Source organism: Macaca mulatta, chromosome 16 (assembly GCF_049350105.2).
Source record: "Macaca mulatta isolate MMU2019108-1 chromosome 16, T2T-MMU8v2.0, whole genome shotgun sequence".
Taxonomy (NCBI): Eukaryota; Metazoa; Chordata; class Mammalia; order Primates; family Cercopithecidae; genus Macaca; species Macaca mulatta.
The window spans coordinates 82,911,768-82,930,450 of NC_133421.1; the positions used below are offsets into that span (position 1 = coordinate 82,911,768).

Here is an 18,683-nt window from a genome sequence, read left to right on the forward strand (position 1 = left end):
TGGCTAATTTTTATATTTTTAGTAGAGACGGGGTTTTACCATATTGGCCAGTCTGGTCTCAAACTCCTGACGTCAGGTGACCTCAGGATCACCACCTCGGCCTCCCAAAGTGCTAGGATTACAGGCATGAGCCACTGTTCCTGGCCTAGGGGTACTTTCCTTCAGGCAAAACCTTGCTCTGTAGAGGCCTAGCGTATAAAATAGATCTTCTTGGAGCAATTTGAAAATCAGTGGAATATATGCAGTGACGCTCCTTCAGCTCTGAAAAGCACGGACTTGTAGATAAGGAGGATGAAGTTGGAAAGATTCATGAGTTCTCAACTTGAATGAAGCGAAAGTGGGATGAATCTTCCCCCATGCTTCCTTCAGAGCTGTCTTCCTAAGACAAATTAAGAGGGCTCTTAATTTTCTCTGTCTCAGAGAAAAAAAAAAAAAGAGAGAGTACCCCCGATTCCTAAGAGTTTAAAACCACCATTCTTTCCCAGCCCCTTCATTTCACAGAGAATGCTAGGGCTCAGAGACGGGAAAAGGCCACATCCATTTCATTCAGCTTCCTCACATTCATGAAGGGTTCATTTGCTCATTGTCAGTGTACAGCACTGGGCAGAATGCTGACTCTGCGCTTGAGCTTTCTAATGAATCAAAGTGACATCACCCACTAGGTGATGCTAGCCGGCATTTGACGGATGGAGATAACAAGAAGTCATCTACGCTGGTTGCCGTTCTGCTGGGCGCACGTCGCTGCATTCCTGGCCTGGCCAGCAGGTGGCAGCAGCACCTCAGCCTTCAGTCCGCCTTTCAGAGACCGGGGGGTACTGGGCTGAAGACCTCAGACAGCAGGCGCTTCCAGTGACTCTTTCCCACTCCCACACCTCCCCAACAACACCAATTACACTGATCATCACTTTGATATTCGAAAGCCATATGCGTTCATTTACTGTAAGAACCGTAGATTATATCTTGTAATCATGGGCTTACAAGTCTGTCCCCTACTAATTGGAGTTATCTGGGGGCCGAGGGGGACCTGGTCCTGTTCCTGTATCCATGCCCAGGAGCACCTGATCAAGGCTATTGAAGGAATAACTAAGTAGGTGGCATTTTATTACTAAAGTCACAGAATGTTAGGCAGTGACCAAGGGGAGCTTGGATAAACATTGTCCTTTCAGGGCAGACCTGGGGGCAGCTCTCAGGAACTGCCATGCCTTCGCCTTCCAGGAGCAGGCAGGAAATGGAATATTAGCCTGGGAGGGGCTCTGACTGGCCTAGGTGATGCTTTGCCTCCTTCTCAGGTACCCAGGACCCTCCCATTGGCACTAACGAGGAGTAGCCACTTGGGAGGCCCTGAAGCTGGCTCCAGCCACATTTGGAAGCCAAGCCTCCCGAGTCAGGGGCGTCTAGGGGATTCTGCCAGCTCTCTCCTTGCAGGTCACTCTTTTTGGAATACAGTTTGAAAACCACGGAACTAGATCATCCTTCCAGCTCCGAAAAGCTCTGAGCCGTAGAACTGTATTGTGAAGGGTGACACCTGAAGCACATTCACAAATTCCTTTCTTAGATAAGTGGGAAAGTGGCTGCAGCTGCCCCATAAACAGTCCCTTGATTAAAAGGTCAAAGGAGGCCGGGTGCGGTGGCTCACGCGGATAATCCCAGCACTTTGGGAGGCCGAGGCAGGTGAATCACCTGAGGTCAGGAGTTCAAGACCAGCCTGGTCAACATGGCAAAACCCAGTCTCTACTAAAAATACAAAACTTAGCCGGGCATGGTGGTGGTGGGTACCTGTAGTTCCAGCTACTCAGGAGGCTGAGGCAGGAGAATCGCTTGAACCTGGGAGGTGGAGTTTGCAGTGAGCCAAGATCACACCACTGCACTGTAGCCTGGGGGACAGAGTGAGACCCTGTCTCAAAAAAAAGATAGATAGATAGATAGATAGATAGATAGATAGATAGATAGATAGATAAAATAAAAGGACAAAGGATGCCTTGAAGCCAGAGGGAGGCAAGATGCTGGTTGAGGCTTGACCATACAAGATGATTTTAGGTGCCAGACTTCTGAACCTCATGGATTTATGTTCACAGTTACCTTTGATTTCCAACAAGTGATGCTAGTTCTCCATTCATGGAAACAATGCAAAGTTTCTTCTAAAGTAAGAGTTAAAATAGCAGGACCGCTGGAAGAGCAGACAGTGGCACAGGGGCTTTGAGGGTACAGCAGGCATCGTGAATGTGGCTCTGAAGGCCTGATGTTCAGGAAGTTCTAGCCGGGGCCTGAGAGATGGCTCACTGAGACATTTCCAAATAGCCAGGCTGGGTGTGTGATGAACCAGGACTGGGGAGAGCAACAATGCCCTCTTCCCTTTTGGGGGTAACTGGTAAGCACCTTGATCCTGGGGGCAGTAAAGGGCAGGGACTTCAGGGTGTACTACTGCTTGTCTGGGGGTTTGGAGAACAGGCACCCGAGGCTCAGACAGGTCTCTCCGGCCTAGGGACATGTTCAGCCTCCTCTGCGCGGCCCCCTCCTCTAGAAACCTTCTTCCCATTTCACAGCCCACACTGCCACCCTCCACGGTGAGGCGCCGAGCCAGGAGGAGGCCTTACCAAACTTGGAGTAGAAGTAGCACTCGGGCATCCTGGTGATGTCATACTGGTGCAGGAACTTGCAGTGGTCACCCTTCTTGCACAGCCCCCGGAGCCAGTGCTTACACACCACCATCTTCTCCCCTCGGTCATGTCGGAAGGGGCAGAGTTTCCCTGGAGATGCCAGAGCACCTGGCTGGGAGGCCTCTCATCCACAACCTGGGCCCGGCTCAGCCCTCCCGGCGATTCCCCAGGAGGGTACCCGACTCAGTCCCCAGCGACTCTCCCCTTATCCCTTCACCTGGACCCTGTAGGGGCAAGAACTGGGGGCCGAGGCAGCATGAAGGGCAAGCTCTTCTTTTTGAGACAGAGTCTCGCTCTGTTGCCCACGCTAGAGTACAATGGCGTGGTCTCAGCTCACTGCAACCTCCACCTCCCGGGTTCAAGTGATCCTCCTGCCTCAGCCTCCCAAGTAGCTAGGATTACAGGTGCCCACCACCACACCTGGCTATTTTTTTTAATTTTTAGTAGAGACAGGGTTTCACCGTGTTGGCCAGGCTGGTCTCAAACTCCTGATCTCAGGTGATCCATCTGCCTCAGCCTCCCAAAGTGCTGGGATTATAGGCATGAGCCACTGTGCCTGGCCAGGGCAAGCTCTTCTTAATGCACAGCTGTTTCCGCTACCACACCTTTGCCCATCCTTCCCGTCTAACTGGCGTGTCATGCCCTTCTCCAGGGAAGCACCTGGGCTCAGAACAGCTGCCTCCTTTTCATTCCCACAGTGCTTAACAGCCCCTCTCATCCTGCCAGGGAGCAGGGCCAGGCTTTCCAGCCCGGAATCCCCACACCCAGCCCAGCCCCTGGCACATAGTAAGTGCTCAGTTAGGGCACGTTGAATTCCCATCTTCAAAAACACCAAATGTTATGCTTCCCGATTCCAGAGACCTAACAGGGTGACAGAAGAGCCAACTTTGTAATGATTTATAAGTAATATTCCATGGAAATGTTACATAACTGTTTTATCATCATCACTCAAGTCTGCATTGCTATTAGCAGGAAGGACACCCAGTTCCTAAGTTTCTTTCTCTTTATATTCATTCATTCATTCATTCATTCATTCATTCATTCATTTTGAGACAGGATCTTACTCTGTTGCCCAGGCTGGAATGCAATGGCACAGTCATGGCTCACTGTAGCCTCAAACTCCTAGACTCAGGCAGTTCTCCCATCTCAGCCTCCCGAGTAGCTGGAACTACAGGCATGCACCACCACACTGAGCTAATTTTTTTTATTTTTTGTAGAGACGGGGCTTTGCCATGTCCCAGGCTAGCAGTTCCTGAGTTTCTAAGCAGGTCCAGCCTCATGCCTGGCCAGTTCTCTGACATAATTTGGGGTGTAGGGGAGGTGTTATTTCCATTTTTCCTTTTTAAAAAAAATTTTTTTTTATGTTTTGTAGAGATGGGGTCTCGCTATGTTGCCCAGGCTGGTCTTGAGTGATCCTCCAGCCTCTGCCTCTCAAAGTGCTGGGATTACAAGTATGAGCCAACTCTCCTGGCCAAGGTGCTCTTTTTAAATAACCCCTACCCTCCACTGCTGGCCATTGAATTGCTTGGTTCTGACCTTCCACCACAATAGCTTTCTTTCTTTGCAAAAGGGTATTGCTCGGAACCGCTGATCTAGGGACTGGATGGGCTGAGCTGAGGAGACGCCACGCAGCCCACATTTGAGCCTGCAGGGTCCTGGGTGCACAAGCCCTTGGGTGACCAGTGATCTCATTTCCCTTCTCCCTGCATGGTCCAGGGCTGGCTCCAAGACAAACAAGGCAGGTGGGCGACCCTGGTCCCAGGTCCTCCTTGCCCAGTCCCCTCCAGCCCCCCAGCTTCCAGGGACAGAGTCATTTGGATCAGAAAGCATGTCCTAAACTCTCACACCAGGAAGCTTTCTTAACCCAAATGTATAGGCAAGCAAGACTGGGAAACCCTAACATTGGAAGCCAGTTTGTGTGTGTGTGTTTTTTTTATTTTGGGCAGTTGTGTATTTCTGTGGGAAGAGCCTCTACGTGAGCCAAGAGCCAGAAGAAAAGTTGAAAACTCTTGTATTTGAGTCAGGCCTTCCCAGAATGGCTGCATTTGGGGAGAGGGGCCTAGGAAGAGGGCACTGACCCAAAGTCAGGGCAGGAGAGAAGTGGAGGATGCTTTTTGACAGCATTTAAAAGACGGTGGCTAGTGCTACCTCAGAGCACAGGGAATGGATGAGACAATTGACCAGTTTCCAAACTGAGTCAGGGCATGGGACTGGGGAAGAAGGAGGCCTCCTGTCTAGCTAGGAAGAAAACAAGAAAAACATCAAGAAGCTGGAGCCTCCTGGGAATGCACAGGCCAAAGCTCAGACACATGCCCATCCCAGCAAGGCAGAAAGAAAGAAAAATCCCTTACCAGGCAGCCTGATTACCCTGATGCGAACTGCAAACTACGAAGACTGCTGCTGAGGTGGGGAAATCTTAGGGGAGCGGCAGGCTGCTCGGTGGATCCACCCACTTACCCTTTGTCTACCTGTAAGTCTAAAATTCTGCTCCATGGCTGGGCATGGTGGCTCATGCCTGTAATCCCAGCACTTTGGGAGGCCCAGGCAGGTGGATCACCTGAGGTCAGGAGTTTGAGACCAGTCCGGCCAACATGGCAAAACCCCATCTCTACTAAAAATACAAAAATTAGCCGGGCTTGGTGGTGGGCGCCTGTAGTTCCAGCTACTCGGGAGGCTGAGGCAGGAGAATCGCTGGAACCCGGGAGGCGGAGGTTGCAGTGAGTCGAGATCACACCACTGCACTCCAGCCTGGGTGACAGAGCGAGACTCCATCTAAAAATAAATAAAATAAAAATAAAATTCCGTTCCATCCCAATTTTCCCTTCCCAGGTGCAAATTTGACACCCTGTCCCAGGCCAGGCAGAGCCCCTGCTGGGTGTAGCTCAGACAGACCCTACACTCACCCGGTTCGGAGCCCAGGCCTGCCCAGTAACTCACCTTTCTCACAGAGCCCTTTAGCGAAGAAGTTGCACACAGCTGAGGCCGACTCTGGAAGAAGAAAAGGGAACGGAGAAGGTAGCTTCCCCAGAGGCTGCAGCTGTCCCAGGAGCCTCCACCTCCTATTGGCATGTCCCACCTAGACTTCCCCCAGGCTCTGGCCTGTGGGCCCTCAAATCTGGGCCCTGTAGAGGTTAACCTTCAGAGCCAGCCAGCAGACCTCAACCCTTAATCCCCCAACTCTGAAACAGAGGAGCTCGAGGTGCTCAAGGCTGGCCCAGGAGCTCGGGAGGCCAGTGTGGCTTCTCTCAATTCATCGTCTCTCTGTGCCTCTCTCAGTGTGGAAAATGGGTGGCCCCGAAGCCACAGGAGAGAGAGACAGAGAAGGGGCCGTTGCATCAGGGAGTTGAGCAGAGAGACCTGTAGAGAAGGTAGGGGGAGGGAGGCCAGGTGCGGTGGCTCACACCTGTAATTGCAGCACTTTGGGAGGCCAAGGCGGGTGGATCACGAGGCCAGGAGATAGAGACCACCCTGGCTAACACGGTGAAACCCCGCCTGTGGTAAAAATACAAAAACTAGCCAGGCGTGTGGCGGGCGCCTGTAGTCCCAGCTACTCGGGAGGCTGAGGTAGGAGAATGGCGTGAACCCGGAGGTGGAGCTTGCAGTGAGCCAAGATGGCGCCACTGCATTCCAGCCTGGGCGACAAAGCGAGACTCCACCTCAAAAAAAAGAAAGCGGGGGAGGTAGGGGAGGGATCGTGGCCCCATCCTCACTCACTGTCCATGCCCGGGAAAGGCAGGAGCCCAGTGCCCTTCTGCATCTCGACATCCTCCTCGAAGGCGAAGGTGAACCGCTCCAGCCCCGCAATGACCTCTTGCATCTTCCATCTCCGGCTGGGGCTGCGGAAGCTGCGGGAACCCAGGCAGGTGGGCCCGATATAGCTCATCAGAGGCCCTTAAGGGGCCAGCGCCCAATGCCTCACCCCAGGGTGCCAGAGGCCAGGTGACTGCAGGCGACTCTCCAGCCTGGGCTGTGTAAGAGTGGGGCCCAGCTGCCTCACCCCGCCCACCCAGTGCAGGGGCAGACACCCCAGGGCCCCTCGCCCCCACACTGTACACAAGGCCCACTCGGGTAGGGAGGGATTCGCAGAGCCCCACAAACTGCTTATCTCTGCATGTTACCAAACACAAACGTGGCGTGCACGCAGACATTACCAAACCTGGGCTCATACTTTGTCCATGAAGACACCGCCACAGGTTAGCAAAGCGTTGCACAAACCAACCGCAGCCAGGCTGTTATTCTGCCAGAGCTGGGGGTGGTGGGGATGTGCAGAGGGAGGGAGCCGTCCCACCTCCCTGCTTCTTCCCATCAGGGAAGGGGTCTCCCTCTGGGACCCCTGACCCCGTTTTCTGGCCTGAGTGACAAGCCCAGAGTGAGCTATTCACGGGAGACAGGGAAAAGGAATGAAGAGCAGAGGAATCGGAAACAGTTGGATGAATGGCGCTTTGTTTACCTCGCACACAATCGCCAGCTTGGCTGGAGGGCGGAACCGACCCAAGGCCAGGGCGGCCTCCCAGCCAGGATTCCACAGGGCCACCCAGTGCCACCCCACCCCTGAGAAAGTGCTTTATAAATGAAATCTCTATGCAAATGTTGTTTTATTATTATTACACCACCCCTGCCTGCAGGGCTGGGGACATCTGAAAATGCTTTCAAACGAGCATGTTAAGGCTCTAATTAGACCAGGCTCCCCCCTCCCCCTGCTCTTGGCCCCAAACTGGCCTTGCCTCTAACTAGAGCTGCTGTTCTCAGTCACATTGGCCTTTGATGCCCGTAGAACCAGAACCCAAACGCCCTCCTTTCTGGGTGCCCAGACCCAGCGGGGAGAGGTGGGCAGCCTGCAGGCTCTCATCTGGGCCAACATGAATGAGCCTGCTGGCTGTTGTTCCCCATGGCTGTCACTCCTAGATCTGTTCTTTTGAACTCCAGATCAGAAAATAAAATAGCTGGAGAGATAGACGCCTGGAGCCGAGGCAGGACTGGGAGGAGCAGGGACAAGATCCAAGAGTTTCCAGAAGCTCAAGCCTCTGACTGCATCCTGGGACAGGCAGAGGGACCCAGCTCCAGGGCTGCTAGAGGGTGGGGCTGAGGGGGTCCCTGGGGTAGAAACCCTGGTTCTCTTGGCCTTAGTTGTGTGTGTTGATTAGTCCTCCCAAGAATGCATTCATCTGTCAACACAGGCTCATTAGAGGCTCACAGTAGCCTGGCAGCGCATGCAGGACTGATGAGGGCATCAAAGCCCAGGGAGGGCACGTGGTTTGGGAGGTGATACAGATGCGGTTCAAATCTGGGTCTCTTGATGATTTTCTTCCCTAAACATCCCTGAGCATCTATGCACTAGGGTCACATCCCTACCCTCAGAGATGACCCTGTCAAGGAGGGGACATTAGCCATTCACACAATAATGAGATGGAGGCACAAGGGACCCAGCAGGGCAGGAAGGGGTGGCAGGGAGCACTCTTAACGGAGAGTCATGATGATGGGGAGAGCATGTTCTGGAAGAAGGCCAGCAATATGAAGGTTGGGGCATGGAGCAATGTGCAGACTGAGGAAGCGCTCAAGGGTTTGGTTTGGCAGAAGTGGGGGTAAAGAGGGGGAATGGGGGCAATGAGGCTGAAGAGCTGAGAAGGGACCCAACTCTGGGAGGCCTGCTGGGGCCAGCTTTTTGGGGGAGTGATCGTGAAGGTAGCAGAGCCACCGCAGGGCTCTGAGAACTGTACATGGCTCTCTGAGGGATGGTCAGGGGAAGACTGGACGGGGGCTGCTTAGAGGATGCATTTTTTTCTTTCTTTTTTTTTTTTTTTTGAGACAGAGTCTTGTTCTATTGCCCAGGCTGGAGTGCAATGGCATGATCCTGGCTCACTGCAACCTCTGCCTCCCGGGTTCAAGCAATTCTCCTGCCTCAGCCTCCCGAGTAGCTGAGATTATAGCTCCACACCACCACACCCAGCTAATTTTTGTACTTTTAGTAGAGACAGGGTTTCGCCATATTGGCCAGGCTGGTCTCGAACTCCTGACCTCAGGTGATCTGCCTGCCTCATCCTCCCAAAGTGCTGGGATTACAGGAATGAGCCACTGCGCCCAGCCTGGCATGAGAGCCCTGGGGATACAGCCCAAAGATCTTTCTGCTACTCTGGTGGCCTGCAAGAGTTAATTGATGAGGGATGAACATGAAGGAGACTCTTGGCTAAGACTCCTCCCTCCATCACCCCAGCTTCTCTCCTCCTCCACCAGGGCTTCCCATCCCACCTCTAGGTGCCTGGCCAGCAGAGGTGTGTGGTGGGTGTCACATGGATGAAATCCCTTCTCCTAGTGGGTCATCATTAGTTTGGCACACAAACAACGGGGCTTGCATTCATAGTTTTTGCTTATTCAAAATACCTTCTGCAGTAAATCGAACTGGCTACCCAAAAAGTCTAGGTCCAGGCCAGGTGCAGTGGCTCACACCTGTAATCCCAGCATTTTCAGAGGCCAAGGTGGGAGGACTGCTTGAGCCCAGGAGTGCAAGACCAGCATGGGCAACAAAGCAGGACTCCCATCTCTATAAAAAATTAAAAAATTATTAAGTGGGCATGGTGGTGCATGCCTGTAGTTCCAGTTACTTGGGAGGCTGAGGCAGGAGGATTACTTGAGTCCAGGAGGTTGAGGCTGCAGTGAGCCATGATTGCACCACTGCACTCCAGCCTGGGTGACAGCAAGACCCTTTTTTCAAAGAAAAAAAAAAAAAAAGGCCGGGCTTGTTGGCTCACTCATGTCTGTAATCCCAAGAACTTCGGGAGGCCAAGGTGGGTGGATCAGCTGAGGTCAGGAGTTCAATACCAGCCTGGCCAACATGGTGAAAACCTGTCCCTATTAAAAATACAAAAAATTGACTGGGCACAGTGGCTCATGCCTGTAATCCCAGCACTTTGGGAAGCCAAGGTGGGCGGATCATCTGAGGTTGTGAGTTCGAGACCAGCCTGATCAACATGGAGAAACCTGGTCTCTATTAAAAATACAAAATTAGCCAGGCATGATGGTGCACACCTGTAATCCCAGCTACTTGGGAGGCTGAGGCAGGAGAATTGCTGGAACCCCGGGAAGTAGAGGTTGAGGTGAGCCGAGATCACACCCGGCTAATTGTATATTTTTGGTAGAAATGGGGTTTCTCCATGTTGGCCAGGCTGGTCTCGAACTCCCGACCTCAGGTGATCCACCTGCCTTGGCCTCCCAAAGTGCTGGGATTACAGGCATGAGCCACTGTGCCTGGCCAACCTCACCCCTTTTACAGATGAGCAAACAGACACCCAGAGAAGCTGACTGATTTTTTTTTTTTTTTTTTTTTTTTTTTTTTTGAGACGGAGTCTGGCTCTGTCGCCCAGGCTGGAGTGCAGTGGCTGGATCTCGGCTCACTGCAAGCTCCGCCTCCCGGGTTTACGCCATTCTCCTGCCTCAGCTTCCCGAGTAGCTGGGACTACAGGCGCCCGCCACCTCACCCGGCTAGTTTTTTGTATTTTTTAGTAGAGACGGGGTTTCACCGTGTTAGCCAGGATGGTCTCGATCTCCTGACCTCGTGATCCGCCCGTCTCGGCCTCCCAAAATGCTGGGATTACAGGCTTGAGCCACTGCGCCCGGCATAGCTGACTGATTGTTAAGCTTCGCTGAGGCCAGGCGGAGCTGCCCCACCTCATGGCTCTTGAAGTGAACTGGTGTCCCCACTGTACAACAACAAGAAGCAGTGCCCCAGCCCTGGGATGTCCCCTCTGAAACCTCACAAGCCCCTCTTCTGTGCCCTGGAGCTTATCCCTAGCCCTTGTGTTTTTGTTTATTAATTGATTCATGGTGCTAAGTGGACACTCAAATCGCTGTAAAAACAGAAGCGTGAATTTTTAATCACCATCATTATGAGGCTGTCATTTAGCTCCGGCTGCAAATTTCCTGAATTGTCATCATCCAGCTCCTTCCCCTTTATTAATGCTCTGCTCTGAAAAGCGGGGGTGGAGGTGGGGGGAGCTTTGGAATTCTCTGGCTGCAGGGCCTGGCAAGGTCATCATGCCCGTGCCCCTGGCCTGGGATCAATGGCAGCCAGTGCTTAGCTGGGCAGATCATGGCCATGCCTACCTTTCTTTTATCTGGAATACCTGCCTTCCTCTCCACTGAGCGCCCTGCCTTTATGGCGACAGTGCAGACAGGGGCGTCAGGCAGGCCAGGGTTCAAATCCAGCCTTTGTCAGTTACCAGTCTATTTCCTGGGTCAGGCATTTAATCGCCTCTCTAAATCCCAGATTCTGCATCAGTAAAATGGGATCAATGCACACTATGTCCCCGGAGGACTAAGGATCAGTGAAAGTACACGTGGGTGCCTGACACAGGGGTGGTTTTTGTTGTTGTTGTTTTATTTTTGAGACAGAGTCTCGCTCTGTTGCGCAGGTTGGAGTACAGTGGCGAAATCTCGGCTCACTGCAACCTCTGCCTCCCGCGTTCAAGTGATTCTCCTGCTTCAGCCTCCCAAGTAGCTGGGATTACAGGCGATTGCCACCATGCCTGGCTACTTTTTTTATTTTTAGTAGAGACAGTTTCACCATGTTGGCCAGGCTGGTCTCGAACTCCTGACCTCAAGTGATCTGCCCACCTCAGCCTCCCAAAGTGCTGGGATTAAAGGCGTGAGCCACCACACTTGGACCTATCCCTTCTTAAAATGCATTATTCCTAAGGGCCCCTGGTAAAAGATGCCATGGGGGAAGGGGTCCCATGATGGTTCAGGTGCTGCTGGGGGATACTGTCAGATCCAGCAGTGAAGGCCTGGCAGCCAAATAGCCACGGGGTTGGGAGGGGCTGGAGGTCAGAAAGGGGTGCCCCTCACCCACTGCTGCTCAGTCCCAGGGACAATGAGCCAGTGTGCCCTGCTCTCTCCACCGCCCTTTGTGCCCCAAGAATGCCACTTGGAGGGGACAGCTGTTGGCTTCACAGTGGCCACTTGAAGTGCAGGGCAGGGAGGCCCTGCAGCCAGGACGGTCCTGCTCTGTCATTGTGCAGGAACTTGGTCTCTAGGAGTCCGTCAGTTCTAGCACCTGCACCCAGGGAAAAGCATCTACTTCCCCTTGGGGCTTGGAAATAGCCACAGGACTAATGAACCACCCACACTTCTCATTCAAGGCTCCTCTCATTCTCACGGCAAACTTCCGCTGCTCTACCCATTTTATAGGTAAGGAAACCAAGGCCCAGAAGCAAAACCACTGCCTAAGCTTATACAGCCAGTAGATGTGGGAATGGGGGCCTAGAATCCAACCTTTGCTACCAGTTACTAGGACTTAATTGGTTTAGGTTCACTGTTTACATTGTATTCTCTCTAATTCCCACAAAACCTTGAAAAGAGAGCTATTATTATTTCTCTTCTACAACTGAAAAAAGCTGAGGCTAAAGGCTTAGATGTGCTTCCTAAAGGCCACAAGCTCAGTCCGCATGGCCCCAAAGCCAGCTCCTTCCAGCCTACCAAGCTAAGCGTGGGAGACAGCTCCTTCTCCCCGGGCTGGGAAGACCACCCAGACCCCTGAGGCCCAAGACAGCTACTGAGAGTTTGTCCCTATGAGTAGGTAAGATGCAGATTCTACTTTTGGTCCAAACATCAAGGAAATAGGACATTTTGGGCTCAGGGAGTCAGCCCGGGTCAAAGTGGTGTGCGGATAGTATTCCCTGTCCACTGTTACCACGATGTGTCTTCACTTGGTCTTCAGGTCATCCTCTGCCTGCCTAGGGTTCTGTGCCCAGAGCCTCTCCAGGCTGAGCAGAGGCTGCCCAAAGTCTCCGTCTCCCTGAGCTCAGAGGGAAACTCCACAGGCTTCAGCCCCTGCCCCCCATGCCCTGTGAGAAAGGAGCCAGTCACCTGCAGCTGCAGGCCCTGTGTGTTGGCAAAACTGAATGGGCAGAGGTGGCAGGTGGGGCAGCTTGGGTCACACTCCGGTCTTCTCCTACTTAACCACAGTCCTCCAGCTTCCCATGTCTGGCTCTTACCCTCCCCTCTCTGGGGAGCTATTCACTCACTCACTCACTCACTCATTCACTTTCTCATTCACTCACTTATTCACTCACTCATTCACTCATTTATTCACTCACTCACTTACTGATTCACTCACTCACTCACTCATTCATTCACCCATTCACTCATTCACTCACTCATTCACTTACTCATTCACTCACTCATTCACTCACTCAGTCACTCATTCACTCGCTCACTCACTCACTCACTCAGTCACTCACTCACTCAGTCACTCATTCACTCGCTCACTCACTCAGTCACTCACTCATTCACTCATTTATTCACTCACTTATTCACTCACTCACTCACTCATTCACTCATTCACTCACTCAAAAGTATTTTTTAACGGCTGCTGTCTCTGGAAGACACAGAACAAACAAGACACAGCCACTTGCCTAGGAGATTGCACTCGGTAGAATAATGTGCTCCCATCCAAAGAAGCCCACATCCTAATTTCCAGAAACTGTGGATGTGTTACCTTACCAGGCAAAAGGGACCTTGCTGATGCAATTAAGTTAAGAATCTTGAGATGGGAGGATTATTCTGGATTATCTTGGACCCAACAGCACCACAAGGATCCTTATGAGAAGGAGGCAGGAGGGTCAGAGGAAGGGAGAGACACAGAGGAAAACAGAGAGAGATGTGAAGATGCTGCACTGCTGGCTTTGAAGCCGGAGGAAGGGGCCATGAGTCAAGGAATGCAGGTGGCCTCTAGAAGTGGAAAAGACAGATTCTCCCCTTGAACTTGCAGAAGGAACACAGACCTACCCACACCTTGATTTTAGCTCAGTGAAAGCCATCTGGGTCTTCTGACCTTTAAAAATGTGAGATATTACATTTGCGGGCCAGGCATGGTGGCTCACACCTATAATCCTAGGACTTTGGGAGGCTGAGGAGGATGGATTGCTTGAGCTCAGGAGTTTGAGACCAGCCTGTGCAACATAGTGAGACCCCATCTCTCCAAAAATCAGCTGGACGTGATGGCCTGCACCTGTAGTCCCAGCCACTCAAGAGGCTGAGATGAGAGGTAGGCTTGGGCCCAGGAGATGGAGGTCACAGTGAGCTAAGATTGTACCACTGCACTCCAGCCTGGGCAACAGAGCCAGACTCTGTCTCAAAAAAAAAAAAGTGCTGTTTTAAGCTACCAGAATTGTGGCAATTTGTGTTTTCTATTTGTTTGTTTTGTTTTGAGACAGCGTTTCACTCTGTCGCCAGGGCTGGAGTGCAGTGGCACCATCTCAGCTCATTGCAACCTCCACCTCCTGGATTCAAGCGATTGTTGCACTTCAGCCACCCGAGTAGCTGGGATGACAGGCATGCACCACCACACCTGGCTAATTTTTGTATTGTTTTTTAGTAGAGACGGGATCTTTCCATGTTGGCCAGGCTGTTCTTGAATTCCTGACCTCAAGTGATCTGCCCACTTCAGCCTCCCAAAAGGCTGGGATTCCAGGCATGAGCCACTGTACCCGGCCAATTTGTGGTAATTTGTTACAGCAACAATAAAGAAACTAGTATAGAGAGTAACGTAACCAATAAGCAGGCAGTGACATCAGAAGGCACTGGCAGAGCTGCTACAAGGCTGCTGAGCTCTCACTTAGGTGTTGCAGGAAGGCTTCTGGGAGGAAGTGAAACAAAGGCATAGACAGGTAGAGTCTTGTCAAGGCAGAAGGGGGACAATGGTTCCAGACGCCGCCAGGCATTTAGAAAATCACTTCTGGTTCTTGTAGGACCAGATCTGGCACGCTGGCTGCTGGGGGAGGCTCGAGGGACTGGGAGGTCCTGGCTTGGGAAGGGCCTCAAACCCGAGGCCTTGAGGAGTCCCTGAAGAGCCCACTTTATGATGTTGGTGAAATTTGCTTTTTTTTTTTTTTTTTTGAGACAGAGACAGAGTCAGAGTCTCGCTCTGTCGCTCAGGCTGGAGCGCAGTGGCGTGATCTTGGCTCACTGCAAGCTCCGCCTTCCAGTTTCATGCCATTCTCCTGCCTCAGCCTCCCAAGTAGCTGGGACTACAGGCACCCACCACCACGCCTGGCTAATTTTTTTTTTTTTTTTTTTTTTGTATTTTTAGTAGAGACAGGGTTTCACCGTGTTAGACAAGATGGTCTTGATCTCCTGACCTCGTGATCCATCCGCTTCGGCCTCCCAAAGTGCTGGGATTACAGGCGTGAGCCACCGCGCTCGGCTGCACTGAAATTTGCATTTTTATTTTATTTTTTATTTTTGAGATGGAGTCTCTCTGTCTTCCAGGCTGGAGTGCAGTGATGCAGTATTGCTCACCACAACCTCCACCTCCTGTATTCAATCAATTCTCCTGCCTCAGCCTCCCGAGTAGCTGGAATTATGGGTGTGTTCTACCATGCCCAGCTAATTTTTGTATTTTTAGCAGAGATGAGGTTTCACCATGTTGGCCAGCTGGTCTCAAACTCCTGACCTCAAGTGATCCTCTCGCCTCAGCCTCCCAAAGGGCTGGGATTACAAAGGTCTGGAATTACTCCAGCACAGTGAGCCACTGCGCTGGTCGAGATTTGCATTTTAGAAAGAGCCCTCTGGCTGCAAAGTCCTGGGGCCACTCTCTGGAGAAGGCATGAAAGAAGGACATCTGGCAGCCCAAGTGCCAGAATCTAGAATTGGCTGAAAAGCAGCTCCAGGCGGGGCACGGTGGCTTACACCTGTAATCCCAGCAGTTTGGGAGGCCGAGGCTGGTGGATCACTTGAGGTTAGGAGTTTGTGACCAGCCTGGCCTACATGGTGAAACCCCATCTCTACTAAAAATAAAAAAACGAGCCAGGTGTCGTGTGTTAGCAGGCGCCTGTAATCCCAGCTACTCGGGAGGCTGAGGCAGGAGAATCACTGGAACCTGGGAGGTGGGGGTTGCCATGAGCCAAGATCATACCATTGTACTCCAGCCTGGGCCAGAGCGAGACTCCGTCTCAAAAACAAACAAACAAAAAAAAAAAAAGAAAGAAAGAAGTGGTCGGGTACGATGGCTCATGCCTGTAATCCCAGCACTTTGGGAGGCCAAGGCAGGCAGATCACCTGAGGTCAGGAGTTCAAGAACAGCCTGACAAACATGGTGAAACCCCGTCTCTACTAAAAATACAAAAATGAGCCAGGCATGGTGGCACATGCCTGGAATCCTAGCTACTCGGGAGGCCGAGGCAGGAGAATCGGTCGAACCCGGGAGGTGGAGGTTGTAGTGAGCTGAGATTGAGCCATTGTACTCCAGACAAGGCAACAAGAGCAAAACTCCTTCTCCAAAAAAAAAAAAAAAGAAAAGAAACGAAAAGAAAAAAAAAAAGGAAAGCAGCTCCAAGAAAAGAGGTGTCCTTCCCCCCAGTCCTGCTTTATTCTGTACTTTGTAAAACAGGAAAAATGCAGAAGGTCAAGATGAACCACAATTATCAACAAAGTTTTAATATTTATTCCTATGCCCTGACGGACGGTCCTGTATTCCCCTGGGAACGCATGACCCCCTACCCCCATGTGGAGGAGGGGAGAGGGAAGTTGCTATAGGGCAGGGCAGGGCAGGGACCCACCTGCTGACTGTGGACACTGTATTGGATTAATTCTCCCAGCCGTGACCCAGGGTGCTCACTTTGATGGATGATGGGTCCAAGGTCACAAGTTTGATCTGTCTCTGGGTCAATTGACTCTGGAAGAAAGACTCTATTTTCATCACCACAGACTGCCCTCTGGTCTGTTATCGCTAAATAATTCTTGGGTCACGAGGCGGACAGAGTACGATGGAAAAACTCTCCAGGCCCCAACTATCGACAAGGAGTCAATTGTACCCACGGTGTGTACAAAGCCCGGTGAGTGTGGGCAGCGGGAGTGGGAGGCAGAGCGTGGCCCCCACTCACTCCCCACCTGGATAAACTGCCCTGACCCTGGAGGGGGTGCTGGAGGGAGACTCAGCAGAGCATGGCAGACCAAGGCCCCCCCACCACCAACATCCTGACCTTCCCTCCTGTCGGGGGCTCGTCGGACTCCGTGCTGTCTTTGCTGTCTCCTCTTGGTGAGGCTTTGGATTCCATGTTCTCACCTGACGGCTCCTCTCCTGGAGGTGTTCTCTGCAGACGAGGAGACAGTTGCTCCTTGTCTTAGTCAGCTCGGGCTGCTGTAATAAAATACTGTACACAGTGATTTAAGCAACAGACATTTGGCTGGGCGAGGTGGCTCACACCTATAATCCCAGCACTTTGGGAGACTGGGGCAGGTGGATCACCTGAGATCGGGAGTTGGAGACCAGCCCGGCCAACATGGCGAAACCCCATCTCTACTAAAAATGCAAAAATTAGCCGGGCATATTGTCACATGTCTGTAATCCCAGCTACTTGGGAGGCCGAGGCAGGAGAATCACTTGAACCCAGGAGGTGGAGGTTGCAGTGAGCTGAGATGTTGCCATTGCATTCCAGCCTTGGCAACAGAGCGAAACTCCAAAAAAAAAAAAAAAAAAAAAAGGAATGACCCTTATTTCTCTTAGTTCTAGGAAGTCCAAGATCAAGGTGTCCTTACAAGGCGAGGAGAGACTGAACGCTGGCCTCATTCTCTTCTTACAAAGACACTGATTCCATCATGGGGTCTCCACCCTCAGGACCTCACCTAAACCTAATCACTTCCAAAGACCTCCAACTCCTAACACCATCACACTGGGATTAAGGCTTCCATGTGTGAGTTTTGAGAGGACACAAACATTTGGTCCATAACACTCGCTTCACAACAGCTTGCCATTTCCATTTGAATCAGCCTTCGTGTATCTGAGATCAAACTCAAACTCCCCCAAATCCATTCTTCCCTCAGTCTTTCTGCTCAGAAAGAGTGAAACTGCCCAGATGCTCAGGCCAAAAGCTAGGTGAATCTTTGATTCTCTAAACATGCTTGTCCCCGCCCTTCACCGCCCGGACTCCTCATCCTCTGAGTCTGATTTAAATGCCACTTCTTCAGGGAGCACCTATCCCCCATGACCTTTGAGGTTGCAGCGAGTCAAGATCATTCTACTATACTCCAGCCTGGGCGACAGAGCCAGACTCTGTCTCAAAAAAACAAAACAAAACAAAAACAACCAAAACCCCCCAAAAATTAGTCAGGTGTGGTGGCACACACCTGTGTTCCCAGCTACTTGGGAGGCTGAGGCAGGGGAATTGCTTGAGCCTCGGAGGTGGAGGATGCAGTGAGCTGAGATTGTACCACTGCACTCCAGCCTGGGTGATACAGCGGACTCTATCTCAAAAAACACAAAAAAGAAAAAATTAACTGGGCATGGTGGCATGCCTGTAGTTGGAGCTACTCAGAGACTGAGGCAGGAGGCTTCCTCAAGCCCAGGAGTTTGAGGCTACAGTGAGTGAGCTATGATAGTGCCACTGCACTCCAGCTTGAGTGACAGAACAAGACTGTCTCTAAAACAAAAAAGACTGTTGTTGACGGTGTTGCTTGGGACACCACTCCTCATCCCTTCAAAGGTCCTGTGAGAATTCCTCTCAGACTTAAGTATCAGAAATAGCTGAGCTGCTTCTAGGTTTTTTTGTTTTGTTTTGTTTTGTTTTTTAATTGAATCAGAATCTTGCTCTGTTGCCCAGGCTGGAGTGCAGTGGCACAATCTCGGCTCAGTGCAACCTCCATCTCCCGGGCTTAGGCGACTCCCCTGCTTCAGTCTCCCGAGTAGCTGGGACTACAGGTGCCTGCCACCACGCCCAGCTAATTTTAAGCAGAGTTTCACCATGTTGACCAGGCTGGTCTCGAACTCCTGGCCTCGTGTGATCCACCCGCCTTGGCCTCCCAAAGTGCTGGGATTACAGGCATGAGCCACTGCGACCGGCCGGGGTTGGTTTTAATCTTGTGGACTTTGTGAGTCTCAAAACTGGCAGATTTCCCTCTTTGCTTTGACTGATAGGAAGCTCAGAATCCTGTTTGCAGTCCACCTTTGAGAATTGTGGAGGCCTAGCCAAAGAACATTTCTGTGTCCTACCCTCTTGGTTCATTGTACCATGTGTTCCAGTGTTGTTTTCTCTCTGA

At 51.7% G+C, this 18,683-nt stretch overlaps 1 protein-coding gene across 3 annotated transcripts in view; it reads right to left on the reverse strand.

The window, feature by feature from the left end:
• Positions 1-8,105, reverse strand: part of CPSF4L (cleavage and polyadenylation specific factor 4 like) — a 21,261-nt gene extending 13,156 nt beyond the window's left edge. For all 3 annotated transcript variants that reach the window (XM_077972626.1, XM_028836746.2, XM_028836742.2), the window contains exons 1-3: positions 6,372-8,105; positions 5,595-5,645; positions 2,595-2,747 (exon numbers count right to left, since the gene is read on the reverse strand). In XM_077972626.1, coding sequence (XP_077828752.1) covers positions 2,595-2,747; positions 5,595-5,645; positions 6,372-6,540 — 373 coding nt within the window. In that variant the 5' untranslated portion in view covers positions 6,541-8,105. The remainder of the gene's footprint in view (positions 1-2,594; positions 2,748-5,594; positions 5,646-6,371) is intronic.
• Between the last annotated feature and the right edge of the window lie 10,578 nt (positions 8,106-18,683).